Source organism: Solanum stenotomum, chromosome 12 (genome assembly GCF_019186545.1).
Source record: "Solanum stenotomum isolate F172 chromosome 12, ASM1918654v1, whole genome shotgun sequence".
Taxonomy (NCBI): Eukaryota; Viridiplantae; Streptophyta; class Magnoliopsida; order Solanales; family Solanaceae; genus Solanum; species Solanum stenotomum.
This window is the reverse complement of record NC_064293.1, coordinates 29,129,379-29,150,550: the sequence shown is the minus strand read 5'-3', so window position 1 is coordinate 29,150,550 and position 21,172 is coordinate 29,129,379. Positions and strand designations below refer to the sequence as shown.

The following is a 21,172-nucleotide window of genomic DNA, read 5'->3' as shown; positions in this document are numbered from 1 at the left end:
CTATGACTTTGAAATTAGAGTAATTTAGAATAGTTGTATCATATCACACAGTCCATATATCAAACGATCTTTGTATGTTTTGATGTTCATTTGAAATCACCTGATTCATTATTCTCAATGCGGGAAACTGGATCATTCAATGTCTGCTTTGTCGTCATAATATTTAGCTGATAAGAGTGAGCTCTATGTAATTTTCTATTTGCCCTATTTTTACTCAGACAAGGTAGTGCGAAAACTTGCTTGGTTTGTGTCTTTTAAAGCTCTAGATTGGACAACAGTTTACTCTTTGTGATACTGAAAGAAACTTAGTCAATGAGTACTTTGCAGATGAATTAAAGATGGTGAACTTAATTGAAAAAGTATTAGAAGATATGAGCTTTCCTCGGATGGAGTAGATAAACGATTTCAATTTTAAAATGCCTTCATCTTCAGCACTCCTGCCAATTTATAACATGATTATTTTTTTTGCTTTCAGGTACTATGGAGACAGGCAACACTCCTTTGCTTGAAGAATCTGCAATTCTCAATGGGTTATTTGCTTATGTCCTTGAAATCTTTTCTTTTTTCTCATTCTTTTTTATACTGGAAACATGTGCAAATTGAACAAATTCACTTTGTCTTTGCGAGTAGAAAAATGGGAGCATTTACATGGTGGCCACTTTGTGATTTCACAACACTCATCAAATTTTACTTTTCGAAATTGGCAAATAGAGAGGTACGTGTTAATGGGTGTAAAATTATCTGGCGAGGCTAATAAAGACATGTTGGAATGGTTCGGAAAGCATTTCAAGTAAGTTGTTCTCAATGTGATTATCTTCTTCACTGCTTTGAATAGGTTCTGAATGTATAATTATGTTATTGCACCGTGCATTTGGTGCTAATAATGTAGCACATTTATAGTTAACACATTTTTCACGTCTTTCATAGATCTTTACATAGTTTTGTGAGTGCAAAATCGGCTTGACCACAAATAATAGTTATTTGACCATGATGGTAGTAATATATGTGTTACAATTTACAGGACTTTTGCGCTAGCATTGGAAGGAGCTATAATTTAATAGAAAATAAAAATTGAAACATAGAAATTCACTGATCTTGATCAAATGTTGATGATAAATATTTATCCCAAAAGCTAAACTTACTGTTTTTACCCAATGAAAGGAATAAGGGGGAAAAGTTTACAGAGTCGATGAATCAATTGTAGATAAACTAAAAACTCGATGGAAAACATATATTTATTTCTGCTCCATGTATGAACATGTTGTAATTATAGATAAATTAAAAACTCGGTGGAAAGCATATATTTATTTCTGCTTCATTATGAATAGGTTGTGTTGTCATACGGGCATCTTGAACTGCAAGTGGTGGAGATTTTCTATCTCAAGATATATGAAGTACTGACATGTTGCATCGATGTGGCTCTACATGTGCTAAAACAATTCTCATTTTCTGAGAGCAAATCTGAAATCAATGATTGTTAGGTAATGTTACTCTTTCTTTATTTTGTGGATCAACAACTTCAATCTTATTAGAATGTAATAACTTCATTAGAGTTTATTCTTTTAAAAGTCATACATGTGACAGTGTGTGCTTATATTTGGTAATTTACTAGATTTTCCATTTGTGCATTTTTCTGACATTTGTAAACTGACTTGATCTTCTCTTTTTGCAGATTTTACTTGAAGCATTTGTCTCATAAGAATGAGTTGGATTGTGCTCATGGCGTATGACCAGATGAAGAGTGAAGTTAGTTTATGGATGGTATAAATATTGCAAACTTGAACTTTCCGAACTATGGATAAGATAGGGTGTAATAGGCAACTTGCAATTATCTTGGACTTCTTTTTACGTAAAGAACTTCTATGTTTCATTCAATTATGTAAGCAAGCACAAAAATGTCTTGCTAATGTTAACTTCAGCGGCTAGACAAGAAGGTTGGTATTGTGTTTAGTTTGCTTGCTGTTGTATTGTTACAGTGACAAAAAAAATCGAAACCATGCATGTTGGGCCCGTGCTCAGCACGGGCTATGACCCTCTAGTATTAAGAGATATGAATAAAATCCTTGTCCGAATTAATAGGGAAAGAAACTTGAAATATATCCTATTTAGAATATGAATTAAAATCAATATAAACTGTGGTGCATGAATGCGACAACTTAACTCTTAATTAAAAGTTTCGAGTTTAAATTCTGAATATAAAAATTATCACGTTAGAAACACCAAAAATCTATTGAGAAAATAGAAAAATAAATAAATTAAAAGTTTCTCCGTATAGATGAAAAATAAATATGATATGATTTTAATTGCAATGAAAAGCAGATGCTCATCCAATTAATTCTCTACTTGGACTTGGGCACTAGGTCCAATGATGTAACTCTTTTTTTATATCAATGAAACTGAAAAGTTAACAAAAAAAAAAAAAAAAGATGCTCGTCCGCTCTATAAATAGTCACCCATCAACTCAATGTTAAAGTTTAGAATAAATTTTTACTTTACGACAAACAATAAAAAAATCAAAATCAGCGAGAAATAAATCAGGTATTTAAAACTTTTATATCATATTTAGTCAAAGTAAATATAAGTACAAGTTAAATAATTATGAAAGCTTTTATATATTTTTTTTTCATTACATATTTTGTCTTTTTGCACTTTGTATATATTTTTTTGCCTCCGTTACAAATAATTCAAATTGCAAAGTCAACAAATGAATAAATCAAGTATATATCATTTAATATGGTGTAATCTCCCTTAACACTTGTGATCATTTTGAAGTTTTGACGTTATATGTAAAAACATTTATTTGAAATAATTTTTGAAGAAAAGTGCTTGGAAAGAATTAATACATCATAATTGAAGCAAATACTTTAATTGTTTTAACCTTTAAATAATTGAGATTTGTAGTTTTGATCCCTATAATTTTGAATTATAGAAAATTTAATGAAATATTAGTTATTAAACAATTTAATTAACCCATAATATGTTAATTTATTTTAATTATCAAAATTAAATTTACTAGCAAAAGAATCAAATTTTAATTTAATAGGAGTAATAACTTAGGGATCCCAAGTGCAATTATCCCTTTTTTTCTTTTTTTCTTTTATCAAGGTGCAATAATTTTTCAAATTTGAATTAACTTATTTTAGATATTTTAAAATCAAAATATCTTTTAAATAATTTACTAGTGTTTGAAGAAAAGAAAAATGACTTAAAACTGGTTTGTAAATCAAATATATTAAAAATCATAAATTAAAGTTTATATTCTTTATCTTATAAATTCATTCAAACATACTCTTAATTATCCTTACAGCTTCTTCCACCAGTCAACGACAAGTGTCAAGTCTAGTACGTAGTGGTTGTATCTCTTTACCAATAAACTTCTTTCCCTTGCTCACTACTTCATCCAATTGATTAAATACCCAAACTACCCTTTACCCCAAATATCTAACCTGTATCACTTGTATGTATGAGTGCAAATTTAGGATGGTCATCACATATGTATTTGATTTGACACAACGATTTGATTTTTGGTCAATATCTTTTTATTACTCTAAACAAACAAAAAAGTAAATTACGTTAATTAATTTTTTGAATTGTTATTGGATGGTAGATCGAAAACAAAAAGCACAAAATTTGTTCTCCTTATTTGTCGCCCATGTTCTTATTATATGACACTACCCTTAAGTCTTAACAAACAACATAGGATTAAAAGGTGAATCGCATCAATTTTTCCGTCATTTCCTCACACTTTCTCATTATATTCCAATATACTTTTCCTAATTTCATCGATCCTTCTGGAATAATCAAGATCATTCTTTACTTCCACAAGACCCCACTTACTCACGTCTTTACCATTTACTCCTTTCTTTTCGATATATTTATTCCTAAGTAAAGCCCTTTTTCGTCATTTAACTTTGCTTAGCGTGTACTCTATAATATATGGTCTTCAGTCCTCTTCCTTTTTTATATATAAGCTTAACAACTATAATCTCGTACTTCACTCTCAAGTTATAAACTAAAATTAAAAGAGTTTACATTTGCTACTTTACTTTAGTTACAAAATGGACCGTGGGAACTACCGACGTGGTGGCGGTGATGATAACGCCGGCAGAGGTGGGGGTAATCGTGGTCGTGGTCGTGGTCGTGGTGGTGGAAGGGGTGAGCCTCAGATCGGAGGTGGAAGGGGTGAGCTCCTGGTCGGTGGTTGGCCCCAAATGGGTCTGCCTCCACAGCAATGGGGGAATCAGCCAAGGGGATCGGGTCAGTACCAGATTCGCGGGGCTCCGCAAACTCAGCCGGGTCAAAACTATCCGGTTAATCAGAATCCGGGTCGTGGTGGTGGTACTTGGGTCAACCAACCGGTCCAACGCGGTGGTGGGCGTAGCGCTTGGTCACGGCCACAACAGCAGGGTAGTGGCGTTCCAAACACTGCTTGGGCCCGACCACCACCGCAGCAGCTACAGCAACAGGGTAGTGGCAGCGGAGTTGCTACTGCTTGGGCTCGGCCACCGCCGCAGAGGAGTCAGGAACATGGTGGTGGAAATCAGCAGCAGCAGGTTGTAGATCGTCCTCCTCCTCAATCTTCTGGTATTAACTCATACCTTGTTTTCTTCTTCTTATTATTTTGTTATTATTGTAATCTATTTTCTTTGTTTCATACTAATTGTCTACTGCAAGTTAATATGTGGATATGCAAATTTTTTAACTTCTAGTATAATTTTTGAATATATAAACTTTTAATTTAAAATATTGAATTAATGTAATTTAATTTAACCTTAACAATTAACACTTGAAAAGCGTAACATGACCGATCAAAAGGGACAAAGGGAGTAGTAGTTTTAACACGCGTGTCTCACCTTATTTTTTATAAATCCATTAGAACAATAAAAATTCTATGAAAAAAACATTCCTGTAGTGAATAATAGAATGCAACTACTAGGAATCAATTTTTAAAAGTGTAATAAGAAATACCAAATGAGGGGCGTATGTAATGTTTAGAATTGATTCCTTTTAAGCAACCTATTGTAAATTTAGTAGCTCAGTTGGTTGACTACTTCAACTCCGACCTTGTTGGTGAGGGTTCGATTCACCACATTGTACTTGTAATTATTTCTCATTTTCCCTTCTCCGACCCATTTTTTTTAAAAAAAACTATACATTTTGAGATTTGATTAGTAGTTAGCAAACTTTCAATAAGCTCACAAATGGATTAAAACATACACATTCTTCTTTAAACTTTTATCATAGCAATATAGTAAATGAAAAAAGAAATACATAGTCAATGCATTATTTTCGACTTCTTGCCCATCTTTTCCCGTAACCAATCAAAAATTAATAGTCTTTTTCATCGAGTCACATCAAAGCATAAATCAAATAGTACAATAATGATATTCGCACCGGGCTTGCCTAGTGCGGGTTACCTCTCCTATGTGGTTTGCGAGTTATTCCATAAAAGCGAGGGTTTTACCCTGTGTGCACCCAAAAGTCTACGGCTGCGGGTTTCCCTTGTCATAAAAAAAAAGTTCAATAATGATATAAATGCTTCATTATTTTAAATATATAATGAAAAGGTTAATCTTGACCTTGAGTAGGGAATTCATTCATGAAACTAAAAAGATCAATTTATATACATTAAGATGGAGGAATACCAAAAGATATTTTAAAGTTTTAAATTAAATAGTTGGAGGTTATGAATTTGGATAGTGTGAGAGTTCTGAATATCTAAGAACAACAATTGAATAGCTAATTAGATAGTATGAGTTATGAAAGTAAATATTTAAAACAAATAAAGGAGAACAATAATACTCCATTTTCAGAATAATATTTTGTAAAGGAGAAAATGAAAATGTAACATGTTTTATTTTCTATCTAATTTTGAGAAGGTTTTTTTTTTTTTTTTTTCAAGAAGGTTCTATTTTCTATCTAATTGGTTCCTAACACAAGTTAAAATGATCCCACAGGAAAAAAACTAATAAATCATTCACTTAATTAGAGGTTATTTAAGATCTTTTAAAATCTTATTAATAAATATGATGATGGTAGAGATTCTTCTTCTTCTTCCAATTCAAAGAATACCGAAGGTTGAAAAATAATAATTGTTCTTTATCCTAAAAAGAAAATTGTTCTTAAAATTAATTAACAATAAGAGTATTATATTAAGTTTGTTATTAAAGATTACACAAAGGCCAAACAAAAAAGTACAAGAAGATCACAATATTGATGTTGTTTAACAATATTCATAATTCAATTTTTGACTTAACACCTTCCCTCTTTTAGCATTTAGTATATATAATTGAATATAATATCATATCATTACAATTTATTAATATTTAACTAATTAGATGTTTCATAATATTTTGATTTAGTATAGAGTTAAAGTGGTAATCCAACTTTGCACTTTGGAGCTTCGCACTTTGAATATGAATAATGAATGAATAATGATAATGTGTGCGTGTGTGTTTATATATACACACACCTATACACATATATGTACATATTGTCTATTTTTGTTTTGTTTTAGTTTTAAAATAATTATTTTTATCTGCAAGTGCTTATTATAAAGCAGGCCTGGATTATCTTTTTTTTTACACTCTCTTAATTTGGAGAACCTTGATATCTTGTTATCTGCTTTCATCTAGAAAAAACTAAACTATTTTGAATAATGGTATTTGATTGTTTTGTATTGGGCTTTGTTCTTCAGCTACATTGGTCATACTGTTTTAAATAACTATTCATCAGTTTTGAGGCTTCTTTTTGTGTTACTAAAATATTGGGGTTTGATATAACCAACAGAAGTTTGAAATCCATTAGTTGTGGTGGTTTGACTTTAAGATTCTTTATCAGATGAAAATGATTGTTCTTTCTAGCTCACTAGTTTTCTGCAAATAACATTTTATGTCACAATTGATTTATTCCTACATGGTGTTTTCTTTCATTTTATGTCTGCTTAAGTACACAAATGTTAAAATGCGTTGTATTTTTGTGGGCAGATCCTGCTCAAGTTGATCTGGGGTCCCTGAAAATTACAGATCAGAGTCCATCATCTCCTCCAAAAAGTTACAAGGAAAAACGTGTACCTATTGCACGACCTGATACTGGAAAAATTGCCGTCAAGTCAATTAGGCTGCTTGCTAATCATTTTCCTGTTAGATTTAATCCCCAGACTACCATTATGCATTATGATGTGGATATTCAACAGAAGGCTGATGGGAATCGGCCTGTGAAGAAGCTAACAAACAAGTCTGTTCTCCATATGATAAGAGAAAAGTTGTGTGCGGATGACCCTACTCGATTTCCCATAGATAAAACTGCATATGACGGTAAGAAGAACATTTTCAGTGCTGTTCAACTTCCTACTGGGTGTTTTGCTGTGAACTGGTCTGACGGGGAAGATGTTAAGTTACGCTCTTATGACATTACCATCAAGCTTGTTGCTGAATTAAAACTTTGCAAGTTGAAAGAATATTTGAGTGGAAGCCTATCACATATTCCTCGTGATATACTACAAGGAATGGAATTGGTTATGAAAGAAAATCCTACTAGGTGCAGGACTTCTGTAGGTCGTTGTTTCTACTCTAATGAGCACCTGGCTGACCATGACTTTCGTTTTGGTGTTGCTGCATATAGAGGTTTTCAGCAGAGCCTAAAGCCTACATCTGGAGGGCTTGCGTTGTGCTTAGATTACTCAGTCTTGGCACTCCGGAAACCAATGCCAGTGCTAGATTTTCTGAAGGAATATTTAGGAGAATCTAACGAAAATACTTTCAGGAACAACATTCGAGCTGCAAAGGGTGCATTGGTTGGTTTGAAAGTCAGGGTAATTCATCGTCGTACAAGCCAGAAGTTTCTTATTAAGCAGCTAACTGACTGCAAGACTCGTGAAATTACTTTTCCCCTTGAAGATCCAGAAGGCAAAGATCCCCCAAGGGATGTTTTTCTTGTTGACTACTTCAGGGATAAATATCAGCGGGAGATTAGGTTCAAGGATTTTCCTTCATTAGATATTGGAAAAGGTAATAAGAAAAACTATGTCCCGATGGAATTCTGTGTCTTGGTTGAGGGACAACGGTATCCTAAGGAGGATTTGGATAAGGATACTGCCTTGTTTTTGAAGAACATATCACTAGCTCGACCCCAAGAGAGAAGGGAGGCAATTTGTGAAATGGTACGGGCTGAAGATGGGCCGTGCGGGTATGTGAATTCCTTAAATTTTGTGTTATTCATCTGAGATTTTGTTGCTTCCTCTTGAATTGCTTCTTTTTGACAAGAAATGTGTGGTTTTTGATACATGTGTCAGTTATGCTGCTTGTTGAACTCAAGTTCAACTCAATTTTTTGTTTGGGTGGATTTGAGTTTTTAAGCTGATGAATCAGTCTATGCTGCCTTAGTATGAATGATTTTGGTTGATTAATTTGTGGGGTTTGTTTATTTTTAAATGAAAGATTTATGGGGTTTGATTGACTTGCATCTACAATCGGAAGAGAAGAAAACAAAAAAGCTAGATTTTATGTGATATATCAGGGGGTTTCTTTCTGTTTGTGATTTTATTGGCTTTCATGTGTGTATTATGGAATTGATTGTGGAATGTGATATATTTTGTGTTATACTTGTGCTATCTTCTCTGAAAATTTCTAAGTTTTCTACTCAGCATTCTCTTCTCTGTTAGACATTATCATTAGACTTCGAATGGTATTTTATGGTAAGCTGCCTTTTGGGCTCTTCCTATGTCTGTCTTGCTATAGTTGTGTCTGTTCTAGATTTTGAGGGCTGGTTCTTCTTGATGTTTTCTTTTGAGTCGAGAGTCTTTCGAAGACAGCCTCTCTACCTTCACGAGGTAGTGGTAAGGTCTAGTACACTCCACCTTCCTCAGATTCCACTTGTTAATAGATATACTGATATAAGTTTTTAGCATCTTTTGTTACAGACTTTCTTTTTTCCTTCTAATTTTCAATTGATTATTGCAGGGATATCACCCGTAATTTTGAGATTGGAGTTGATAGGAACATGACCCGTGTTCCGGGTCGTATTCTTCCTCCCCCTGATTTGAAGCTAGGCGGTCAAAGTCGACTTCCTGTGAATGATAAATGCCAGTGGAATCTTGTTGGGAAATCTGTGGTGGAAGGCAAGGCGCTTCAACGATGGGCTTTGATAGATTTTAGCTCTCAGGATCGCAAACCCTTCTTTAGGCTACGAGTTGATGAATTTGTCTTCAGATTGAAAGATCGGTGCAGAAAATTGAGTATTAATATGGAAGAACCTACTGTAGTACATTTTACTGACATGAATGAACTCTCTGCAGTTGGCAAGGTTGAAAATCTCCTCAAAGGTGTGGTTGATGAAGCTGACCGGAAAATCAAGGGTAAACTTCAAATGATAGTTTGTGTTATGACATCAAAGCATAATGGGTACAAATATCTTAAATGGGTATCTGAGACAAAAATTGGCGTAGTAACCCAGTGTTGCTTGTCTCCTAATGCCAACAAGGGACAGGATCAATATCTTGCAAACCTCTGTATGAAGATAAATGCAAAACTTGGGGGCAGCAATATGGAACTTATGGATAGACTCCCTAATTTTGGAAGTGAAGACAATGTCATGTTCATTGGAGCTGATGTTAATCATCCTGCTGCAAAGAATGTGACATGTCCATCCATAGCAGCTGTTGTTGCCACCGTCAACTGGCCAGCTGCTAATAGATATGCTGCTAGAGTTTGTCCTCAGGTCCACAGGACTGAGAAGATTCTAAATTTTGGAAGCATGTGTGCAGACCTAGTAAATACTTATGCTCGGCTCAACTCGGTTAAACCAAACAGAATTGTTGTTTTCCGTGATGGTGTGAGTGAGGGTCAGTTTGATATGGTACTCAATGAAGAGTTGGTTGATTTGGCGAAGGCTATATACGACAGTAACTATCAACCAGCAATCACTCTTGTTGTGGCTCAGAAGAGACACCATACACGATTATTTCCTGAGGGTGGCCCTGCCAATGTGCCTCCTGGTACTGTTGTGGATACAATAATTGTTCATCCATCTGATTTTGACTTCTACCTTTGCAGCCACTTTGGAGGGTTGGGTACCAGCAAGCCAACTCACTATCATGTTCTATGGGATGATAATGGTTTCAATTCTGACCGCTTACAGAAGCTTATATACAACATGTGCTTCACTTTTGCGCGGTGCACTAAACCGGTTTCACTTGTTCCACCAGTTTACTATGCAGACCTTGTTGCTTACAGGGGACGGATGTTCCAAGAGGTGCTTATGGAGATGAACTCTCCTAGGTCTACAACTTCATCTTCTCCAACTGCCTCATTTCAACAAAGATTTTATGATTTGCACCCTGATTTGCAGAACATAATGTTTTTCGTCTGATGGCAGACCCGTCAACCTTTTGATCTCCTTCACCATTTATTCCCACTGGGGAGGAGATGGTTGTCTACATTTTGGAGATGCCCATTTCCAAACGCATTTGAACCTCCTTTCCGTTGGACATAGCAAAGGAGTTTGTGCGTGAATCTAATGGGATTTCATGCTTCTTTTATTTTCTATTGTGCGAGTTTAATCATTGATGTCTTAATGGTTTGGCGTTTGATTGTGTTTTATTTACTTTGGGGGAGGCCACTCCCAAGTATGTCTGCTTAAATTGTGTGTTGTTTTGTATTATGTATTCTGAGACAAGTTGAATTTCGTCTTAATATATTTGTGTTTGAGTTATTTGATGTCTCTCTATCAGTTATTCAATGTGATTGCATTTTTTCTCACTTCCGTGTTTTTCCCTTATGGAGCTAACTAATGGGAAAATAGACTTGAGGGACCTTAATATATTCAAGTTAAAAACTAGAAAGACTCGCTCCAAAAAGATAGGAAGCAAGAATACTTTGAAATACTAGTAAAAGGATTGCTAAGGAGTTTTAAACTTGAGATTAACTCGTATCCACTAATCAAGGATAATAAAATTACACGATCAATGTACTTTTATAAAATATTGTCAAGTATTTTTATATATTATTAATATTGAAATAAAAGTAACATAAAAGAGTAGGCGAAATGGTCTGGTGGACCCTTATACTTGTACGAGTTTGTATTGTGAATCCTTCGACTTATTTGTTTGTCAATTGAACCCTTAAACCCAATCAAAATGAGTCTTTTAAACCCCTCCAACCATGTGTATAGCTCACTCTCCTTTACATAGATGACATGACATATCCACATCAGATATATTAATGTCATGTCATAATTATTTTTAAAATTATTAATCAAAATTATTTAATTAAAGGTAAAATAATAAAAATTTAATTATATTCTTTAAAGTAAAACCCAATACATTTTGTTGTGAAAAAAAAAACCAATACATTTTCTCCATTCCCACAGTTTCACGCCCAAGCTGTTGCCGCCATCGCCATTTTTGTTGGCGAAACCACTCGTATTCCTTCCGCTATAATCTCCCCACATCATCACCATTTTCCTTTTCCTCCTCCAACCTCCACAAAATCAACAACCTAAGCCTCGCACCAGATCTGGCCAAACAACATAACCATTTTCGCCTTCATCTCCGCCGCACACCATTACCATCTTTGCCGCCATGATTAGATCCTCGCACCCTCACCCACCTCGTTCTCCTCTCCGTTGACCAGCCGCACCTCTCTCTCCCTCCACTGCGTATCAGTGGTGCCCGGCAAGTACCACCGGCGCCGCTCTCTTTCTCTGTCAGTAAATTGGTGGACTCAAGAAGGTGCCAAGATCATCTAAATAAATGAAAATAGATTGTGAAAAGAAAGAAAAAGGGGTTGGGCAGGGAAGGATATGGCTGAAAAGGAGGAGTAATGGGTGAAGAAGACAATATTTTTAATTAATTGTTTTGAAAAAAATATTTCTTTATAATTTTTAATATTTTTTTAAGTAGAAATGCTCCTCACTCGCCTTAATAGGCGTGTGTAGTTACACACTTTTGCCAACTCAGACATCTAATGACACATAAGCCTGGTCAATGGTCAGAGGGGTTTGTTAAATTGTGTTTTATTGAGTTTAAGGGTCCAGATGACAAAGGGATAAGTAGTAAGATTCATAATACAAACTGATACAAGTATAAGGGTCCACTAGACCATTTCGCCTAAAAGAGTATTATAGAGCAACTTAAAACTCTTACGTCGTCATTATTGTTCACACTTGTCTTCATTACCATTGAAGCAAATGAGGATTGAGGAGAAGAACAAAAAGACAACAAAATCAGAGAGAAAAGGAGAGATAAGTGATTCACTACTTTAAAGAGAAGACGAAGTGCAGAGGGGAGATTCAAATAAATCTGACAACCTAAAAATGAATCTAATCTAATCTCATGAGGAACAAGACAACTTCATTCCCTATAAAAAGTGAAAAAGCCACATCATATGCTCTTTTATTCTAACTAAAATTGTCCCCTTCTTTATATTAATTGAATCTTTAATATATGTAATTCTTTTTAAATATAATATAACATTTAAAAAAATATATCATTTAATAAATATTACTTTCATCTCGCTCACCTCTCTCACATCTCGTTTGCCATTCTCCTATGTTTCTGGATGCAAATCACACTAGATACATGTGTATAGTGTATATCTATCGTGATTTGCATGTACCCGGGATACATAACAAAATCTCGCTTGCTTCCCTTGCCATCTTGCTCGTTTCTCTCCTTATTTTTGTGTATATGATAGCAAAAATACATGTAAGTGTATGTTTCTCAGCATATGATAGGAAATTCTTAATTAGTGGTAACATACGTAATATTTTAAAAGTGTAGATAATAATAATATATATAATAGTGAAGTACGTCTAATTATGTAATTTTTGTCCGAAATATCCTCAAATAACTTCCAAAAACAAGGCAAAGAGGTTTTATAGTCTTAAAACAAGGCAAGTCACCTTAGATTATTTGGACAAATAAGGTAAGTTACCTTAGAAGTTTTGGCCAAATTAGATTTATTCATTTCCTATTTTTTTGTTGATTCTCTCTTATACAATTTTATTCTATTGGATTGTCTTTAATATTTTTATAACAATGAGTAATTCTGATAGATAAATATGCCATATTTACCAACAAGGATCGTAGTATATGGAAAATACGTTTTCATTTTTATCTAGAGATTTCAATTTGATTTTTAAATATGAAAAAATCTCATAACCTAAATTCAGATAATCAAGCCTTGATAAGAACACTATACATCACGTGAAAAATATAAAAAAATCAAATTCAATGAATCAAAATAGATAATATACTGACAATATCATGAACTTGTAATGTAATTAATATCGAAGAAAAGTGAACATACCTAATAAAAATATGAATAAAATTCTTACCTGAATTAATATGGAAAGAACTTACAACGCGGATCCGGATAGTTAAAACCTCGATAAAAACATCTAATATCCTATGAAAAATAAGAAATGTCAAATTCCATGAATCAAATCGAATAATATACCAACACTATCATGAACTTGAGACAATATCATCATCATGAACTTGAAATATAATTCATATGAAAGAAAAGTGGACATATCCTATTAGGAATATGAATTAAATTCTTGTTTGAATTAATATGGAAAGAAACTTGAAATACATCCTATTTACAATATGAATCAAAATCAATATGGATTGTGGTGCAGTAATGAGGCAACTCCACTCTTCACCAAAGATCTCGAATTTGAGCTTTAAATATAAAAAAATCATGTTAGGACTATTAAAAGCAGAGTGAGAAATAAAAAAAAATAGAAAGAATAAAAGATCTCTGCGTATAGATGGGAAATAAATATGGTATAATTTTAATTGCAATGAAAAGCAGATGCTCTTCCACAGTATAAATAGTCACCCCATGAACTTTATGTAATTAGAAGAAATTTTTACTTTACAAACAATCAAAAAATCAAAATCAGCACGAACAAACAATTAAGAAAATCAAAAACTCCTCTTCAGGTACTCAAAACTTTTTATTTCATATTTAGTCCAAGTAAATATAAGTACAAGTAAAATATTTGTGATAGCTTTTATATTTTTCATTAGATGTTTTTTCTTTTTCACTTATCAATTTTTTTCCTCCGTTTCATAAGAAATACAAATTGCAAAGTCAACAAATGAATAAATCAAGTATATATCATTTAAGATGGTGTAATCTCCCCTAACACTGGTGATCATTTTGAAGTTTTGACATTATTATTATATATAAAAAATAAATTATTTGGAATAAACTTTGAAGTAAAGTAACTGGGAAGAATTAGTACATTATAATTAAAGCAAATATTTAAATTGTTTTAACCTTTAAGTAACTGAGATGTGTACTTTTGATCCATCTAATTTTTAATCATAAAAAAATTTACTGAAATATTAATTATTAAACAATTTAATTAACCCATAGTATGTCAAGTTATTCCTACTCCATACTTGATGATAATAATGTTTTTTTAAAAAAGCTAAATATATAATATATTCAATGTAAACGTATTAAAACACATACTTTTTTTGAATTAATCAAAATTAAATTTTGCTTAGCAAAAGAATAAAAAAAAAGAGATTAAAATATTAGTTTTGCAATAACTTAGGGATCCCAGTGCAGTTATCTCTTTTTATTATAGTGATGAGCAGTTCTTCATATGGTTTGAGCTATCAAAAGTTTTATAAAAATCATAAATTATAATTTCTAATTTATAGCTTTATCTTATAAGACATAGCGCAAAAGTCAATCTAAACATGATCATTCCTTATTTTGACAAGACCCCACTTCATCTAAGTCTTTACCATTTACACCTTTTTTTTTCCGATTTATTCGTTCCCTAAGTAAAGCCCTTTTTCGTCATTTAACTTTGCTTAGCGTGTACTCTATAATATATGGTCCAGTCCAGTTTTTATAAGCTCCACAACTAGATTATCCTACTTCACTCTCAAGTTAACAAAAACTGAAGCTTAATATATTGATAGCCCCTTAAACTTGTGAGTAAATATTTATTAAGACACTTATATTATGGTATGTTTCAATTAATTAATATTCAAACACATGATAAAGTGTTTATATTAGATATTTTCAACAACTCATATTTTAGACGTGTCCATTATGTTGATAAGTTAATGACATAAAACTGCCTCATGGCAATTTATACACATCAGCATCATTTGGAACATGCATGAAGTTTTCCTCATGCATACAATTAAAGGAGACGACATATTTTAAGTTGTTAACTTATCTATGTAAAGAACGCTTGAGAACAAGCATAAAGATTTTCCTAAAGTAATAAGAGATTTTTATCATATTTAGATGTTCAATCAGGACATGCCATAATTCGAGTGTCTTGAGAGAAATTTAATGGCAAGTTTAAGAGGTTGTCGATGTATTCTGCCAAAATTAAAAGAATTTATAGTTGCTAGCTTTCTCTTAGTGAAGTTACAAAATGGACCGTGGGAACTACCAACGTGGTGGGGGCGATAACACCGGCAGGGGTGAGCAGCAGATAGGAGGTGGAATTCAGCAGCAGCAGGTTGTGGATGGTTCTCCTCAATCATCTGGTATTAACTCATACCTTGCTTTCTTGTTATTATTGTTTTTATTTTGTTAGTATTATTATAATCTATTTTCTTTATATCTTACTAATTGTCTACTGCAAGTTAATATATAAGTGGATAGTCATACTAGCTTTAAACCGTGTTGTCTGCTTTAAGTATGGTTTTATTTGACATTGAACTGAATCTTTTGATCAAAGATATTGAAATAGAAAGAGAAATTGTTTTATTTGCTCAGATATTTTTTAATGAATTCGTTAGAACAATAAAAATCCTAGAAACATGCATGTAGTGAGTAATATAATGCAACAAATAAATCTTTTAAAATGTGACAAGAAATACCAAATGAAATGTTTAGAATAATTCTCAAGCTATTGTAAATTTAATGGTTTAGTTGGTTGACTACTTGAACTTCCACCTTGTTGGTGAGGAGGGATTGATTTCTCACCCTTTAATTTGAATATAATAAATACAATGTCTTGAAAAATCTAATAGGAAAATAAATCAAATAAGTATAATTAATGATACAGATAAATTAGAAACTAAGTGTAAAGTTATCCATTGATTTCATAAAGTGGACAAAGTAGTGTTGGACATTCCAAAATAATATAGTGGACAACTATTGTTGAATGATGAGAGTAGTAAAATAAAGATATAAGTTCTTCATTATTTTAAATATAGAATGAATAGGACAACGTTCTGTAGGGCATTCATTCATGGAACTAAAAATATCAATTCATATAGATAAAAATGGAGTAATATCCAAAAATATCTCAAAGTTTTAAATTAAATAGTTAGAGGTTATGAATTTGAAAAGCATGAGAGGTCTGAATGTTTAAGAACAATTATTGAATAGCTAATTAGATAGTATTAGTTATGAAAGTAATTAATTGAAATAAATAATGGAGAAAAATACTAGATAAATTCATTTTTTAGAAGAGTATTTTTTAAAGGAGAAAGTGAAAATGTAACATGTTCTATTTTCTATCTAATCGGTCACTGGCACAAATTAAAATGATCCCATATATAAGACTTCACATAAAAAATCATTCACTTAGATTGAGGTTATTTAAGAGCTATTAAAATCTAATTAATAAATATGATGATGGTAGAGATTCGTTCTTCTTCTTCTTCCAAATCAAGGAATATTAAAGGTTGAAAAAATAATAATTATTCTTAAAATTAATTAACGTTAAATTCAAAGACCTCAAGAATATATTCAATTTGTTACAAAAGATTATACAAATGCTAAAATAAAAACAACGTACAGGAAGTTCACAATATTGATATTATTTAACAAAATTCATAATTCAACTTGTGACTCGATACCTTCCCTCTTTTAGCCTTTAGTATATAGTACTATATAATTAAATATAATAAGATATCATTACTATTTAATATTTAGTTAATTAAACGTTTCATAATATTTTAATTTAGTATAAAAGCAAAATGGTAATTCAACTTTACACTTTACAACTTCCCAATTTGTATATAATATGATTCATTCTTATATGGTATGTTGGTTCATTTTATGTCTGTACAAGTGTTAAAATGCACTGTATTTCTGTGGGGTCCCTGAAAATTACAGAACAGAGTTCATCATCCCTTCGAGGAAGTTGCAAGGAGCAATGTGTACCTGTCGCACGACCTGATACTGGAAAAATTGCTGTCGAGTCAATTACGCTGCTTGCTAATCATTTTCCTGTTAGATTTAATCCCCAGACTATCATTATGCATTATGATATGGATATTCAACATCAGCCGGTAACAGACAAGTCTGATCTCCGTCAGATAAGAGAAAAGTGGTTGACGGATAAGCCTGCTGAATTTCCCTGTGATAAAACTGGTAAGAAGAACATTTTCAGTGCTGTTCAACTTCCTACTGGCTGTTTCACTGTGAACGCTCTTATGACGTTATCATCAAGCCTGTTGCTGAATTACAACTTTCGAAGCTGAGTGAATATTTGAGTGGACATATTCCTCGTGATGTACAAGGGATGGCGTTGTCCTTAGATTACTCAGTCTTGGCACTCCCGAAACCAATGCTAGTGCTAGACTATCTGAAGGAATATCTTAAAGAACCTAACGAAGCTACTTTCAAGAACAACCGTCAAGCTGCACAAGTTGCATTAAAGGGTTTGAAAGTCGGAGTAATTCATCGTCGTACCAACCAGAAGTTTGTTATTAAGGAACTAACTGACCTCGACACTCATAAACTCACTTTTCCCTTTAAAGATCCAAAAGGCAAAGATTCCACAACGAAAGTTTTTCTTGTTGACTACTTCAGGGATAAATATCAGCGGGAAATTCAGTTCAGGGATTTTCCTTCATTAGATATTGGAAAAGGTAATAAGATAAACTATGTCCCCATGGAATTATGTTTCTTGGTTGAGGAACGACGGTATCCTAAGGAGGATTTGCATAAGGATACAACTTTGATTTTGAAGAATATATCATTAGCTCAGCCCCAACAGGCAATATGTGAAATGGTACAGGCTAAAGATGGGCCGTGCGGGTATGTGAATTCCTTAAATATGTGTTATTCATCTGAGATTTTGTTGCTTAGCTTCCTCTTGAATTTCTTCTTTCCCACTCCATGTGATCAAATATCATGGATTTAATTTCTCTGCCTTTTATGTGTGGTTTTCTTGGCTTGCATATTTGTTGTGGCTTCATTTATGGAGTTTGCACTTTTTGTTGAAATAGTACTTGAGTAGTTTTTCTGATTTTTGTTGTATTTTTAAATGAAAACTTTATGGGGTTTTGAATGGTAATTCTTAGTAAGCTAGCTCATCCTATAGCTGTCTTGCTAGTTGAGTCTCTTCTAGATTTTAAGGGCTTGTTCTTCTTGATGTTTTCATTTGAGCAATGGTCTTTCGGAATAACCTCTCTATATATCTCCATTAATTAGTGGTAAGGTCTGCGTGCATTCTACCCTCCTTGTGGGATCTCACTTGGTATGTTGTTTGCATCATGAGTTTGTTGATGATATGCTGATATATGTTATTAGCATCTGTTGTTACAGACTTTCTTTTTTCCTTCTAATTTTTAATTGATTATTGCAGGGCTATCACCCCTAATTTTGAGATTGGAGTTGATAGGAACATGACCTGTGTTCTCGGTCGTATACTTCCTCCCCCTGATTTGAAGCTAGGCAGTCAAAGTCGACATCATGTGAATGATAAATGCCAGTCGAGCCTTGTTGGGAAATCTGTGGTGGAAGGCAAGAAAATTCAACGATGGGCTTTGATAGATTTTAGCTCTAAGAATCACAGGGACTTGAAGCGACAAGTTGATGTATTTGTTGACAAATTGAAAGATCGGTACTTAAGGTTGGGTATTAATATGGAAGAACCTGTCGTAAAACATTTCACACACATGAATGAACTATCTGCAGTTGGTAAGGTTGAAAAACTCCTCAATGATGTAGTTAACGAAGCTGGCCAGAAAAACAAGGGTAAACTTCAAATGATAGTTTGTGTTATGGCATCAGAGGATAATGGATACAAATATCTTAAATGGGTCTCTGAGACTAAAATTGGCATTGTAACCCAGTGTTGCTTGTCTTCTAATGCCTACAACAATGCAAAGGATCAATTTCTTGCAAACCTCTGTTTGAAGATTAACGCAAAACTTGGAGGCAGCAATATGGAACTTATGGAAAGACTCCCTAATTTCGAAAGTGAAGACAATGTCATGTTCATTGGGGCTGATGTCAATCATCCTACTGGCAAGGATAGTGACAAATGTCCATCTATAGCAGCTGTTGTTGCCACCGTCAACTGGCCAGCTGCTAATAGATATGCCGCTAGAGTTCGTCCTCAGGAACACAGGACTGATAAGATTCTAGAGTTTGGAAAAATGTGTAAAGACCTAGTTGATACTTATGCGAAACTCAACTCGGTTAAACCAAACAAAATTGTTGTTTTCCGTGATGGTGTGAGTGAGAGTCAGTTTGATATGGTACTCAACGAAGAGTTGAAGGATTTGGTAAAAGCTATATATACGAAAGTAATAAGTATCAACCAGCAATCACTCTTGTTGTGGCTCAGAAGAGACACCATACGCGACTATTTCCTAAGGAGGAAAATGTGCTTCCGGGAACTGTTGTGGATACACAGATCGTTCATCCATCTGATTTTGACTTCTATCTTTGCAGCCACTTTGGACAGTTGGGTACTAGCAAGGCAACTCACTATCATGTTCTACATGATGAGAATGGCTTCAGTTCTGACCGCTTACAAAAGCTTATATACAACATGTGCTTCACTTTTGCGCGGTGCGCTAAACCTGTTTCACTTGTTCCACCAGTTTACTATGCAGACCTTGTTGCTTACAGGGGACGGATGTTCCAAGAGGTGTTTATGGAGATGAACGCTTCTAGATCTACAACTTCATCTGTTTCATTTGAACAAAGTTTCTATAAATTGCACAATGATTTACAGAACATAATGTTTTTCGTCTGATGGCAGACCCGTCAACTTTTTTATCTCCTTCACCATTCCCACACTAGGGAGGAGATGATTGTCTACATTTTGGAGATGCCCATTTCCAAACGCATTTGAACCTCCTTTTCGTCGTCGTGCGTGAATCTAATCGGATTTCATGCTTCTTTTATTCTCTGTGGTGTGAGTTTATGCATTGATGTCTTAATGCTTTGACGTTTGATTATGTTTTATTTACTTTGAGATGTTTTGTATTAAGTATTCTGAGTCAAGTTGAAAGTCTTAATATATTTGTGTTTAAGTTATTTGATGTCTCTCTATCAATTATTCAATGTGAATGTATTTTCTCACTTCCGTGTTTTTCCCTTGTGGAGCTAATGGGAAAATACACTTGAGGAACCTAAATATATTCAAGATTTCAAGTAATAAAACTAGAAAGACTCGCTCCAAAAAAAAAAAAACTCTGAAATGCTAGTATAAGGATTGCAAAGGAGTTTTAAACTTGAGATCAACTCGTATCCACTAACCGTGGATAATAAAATTACACGATCAGTTTACTTTTATAAATATTGTTCAGTATTTTTTATATATTATTAATATTTAAATAAAAATAACAAAACAGATTATTATAGAGCAACTTAATCTCTATTAGTTGGAGGTAATATCTCAGATGGTCACTCAACTATGAACTCTTTTCTCAGAAAGTCACTTAATTTTGGTTTTTAACTCAAAAGTCACTCAACTATGAATTTTTTTCTCAAAAAATCACTCAACTATGAGTTTTTTACTTAGAAAGTCACTCAACTTTGATTTTTAACTCAAAAGAGTCACTCAACTACGAATGTTTTACTTACAAAGTCACTCAACCATGAGTGTTTTTCTTAAAAAGTCACTGAACCTATTCAATTAATTTTTTAAATATTTACTTACTTACATCATTTTTTTATTTCTAAGCAAAAAATAAATTAAAAAATAAATAAGTATCCATATGAACTGCCAATCTATATATCTATATAAAGCTAGATGTTAAACATGCTTATGTGGCGCTCTTTAAGGCCAAGAAATCTATTTTTTTNAATAATAATAATAATAATAATAATAATAATAATAATAATAATAATAATAATAATAATAATATGGGCAATTTAGAAATTGTATAAAAGAATTAAGGGCAAAAAGGTAATATACTTGGTCAACATAAAAG

General features: G+C 33.1%; 1 protein-coding gene and 1 long non-coding RNA gene across 3 annotated transcripts in view; both read left to right on the top strand.

Annotated features, from left to right (window-relative positions):
• The first annotated feature begins 720 nt into the window (after positions 1–720).
• LOC125848051 (uncharacterized) lies at positions 721–1,813 on the top strand. The gene is made up of 3 exons (XR_007444483.1): positions 721–790; positions 1,329–1,481; positions 1,673–1,813. It is a non-coding gene; the product is annotated as an uncharacterized LOC125848051 (long non-coding RNA).
• A 2,197-nt stretch (positions 1,814–4,010) lies between these two features.
• LOC125848038 (protein argonaute 2-like) overlaps positions 4,011–21,172 on the top strand; it is a 28,383-nt gene continuing 11,221 nt past the window's right edge. The window contains exons 1-4 of one of the 2 annotated variants that reach the window (XM_049527821.1): positions 4,199–4,584; positions 6,987–8,187; positions 8,961–9,717; positions 19,349–19,881. In XM_049527821.1, the coding sequence (XP_049383778.1) occupies positions 4,212–4,584; positions 6,987–8,187; positions 8,961–9,717; positions 19,349–19,881 (2,864 nt within the window). In that variant the 5' untranslated portion in view covers positions 4,199–4,211. Of the gene's footprint in view, positions 4,585–6,986; positions 8,188–8,960; positions 10,711–19,348; positions 19,882–21,172 lie in introns of those variants that run through there. The other variant, XM_049527820.1, reaches the window with a different exon arrangement.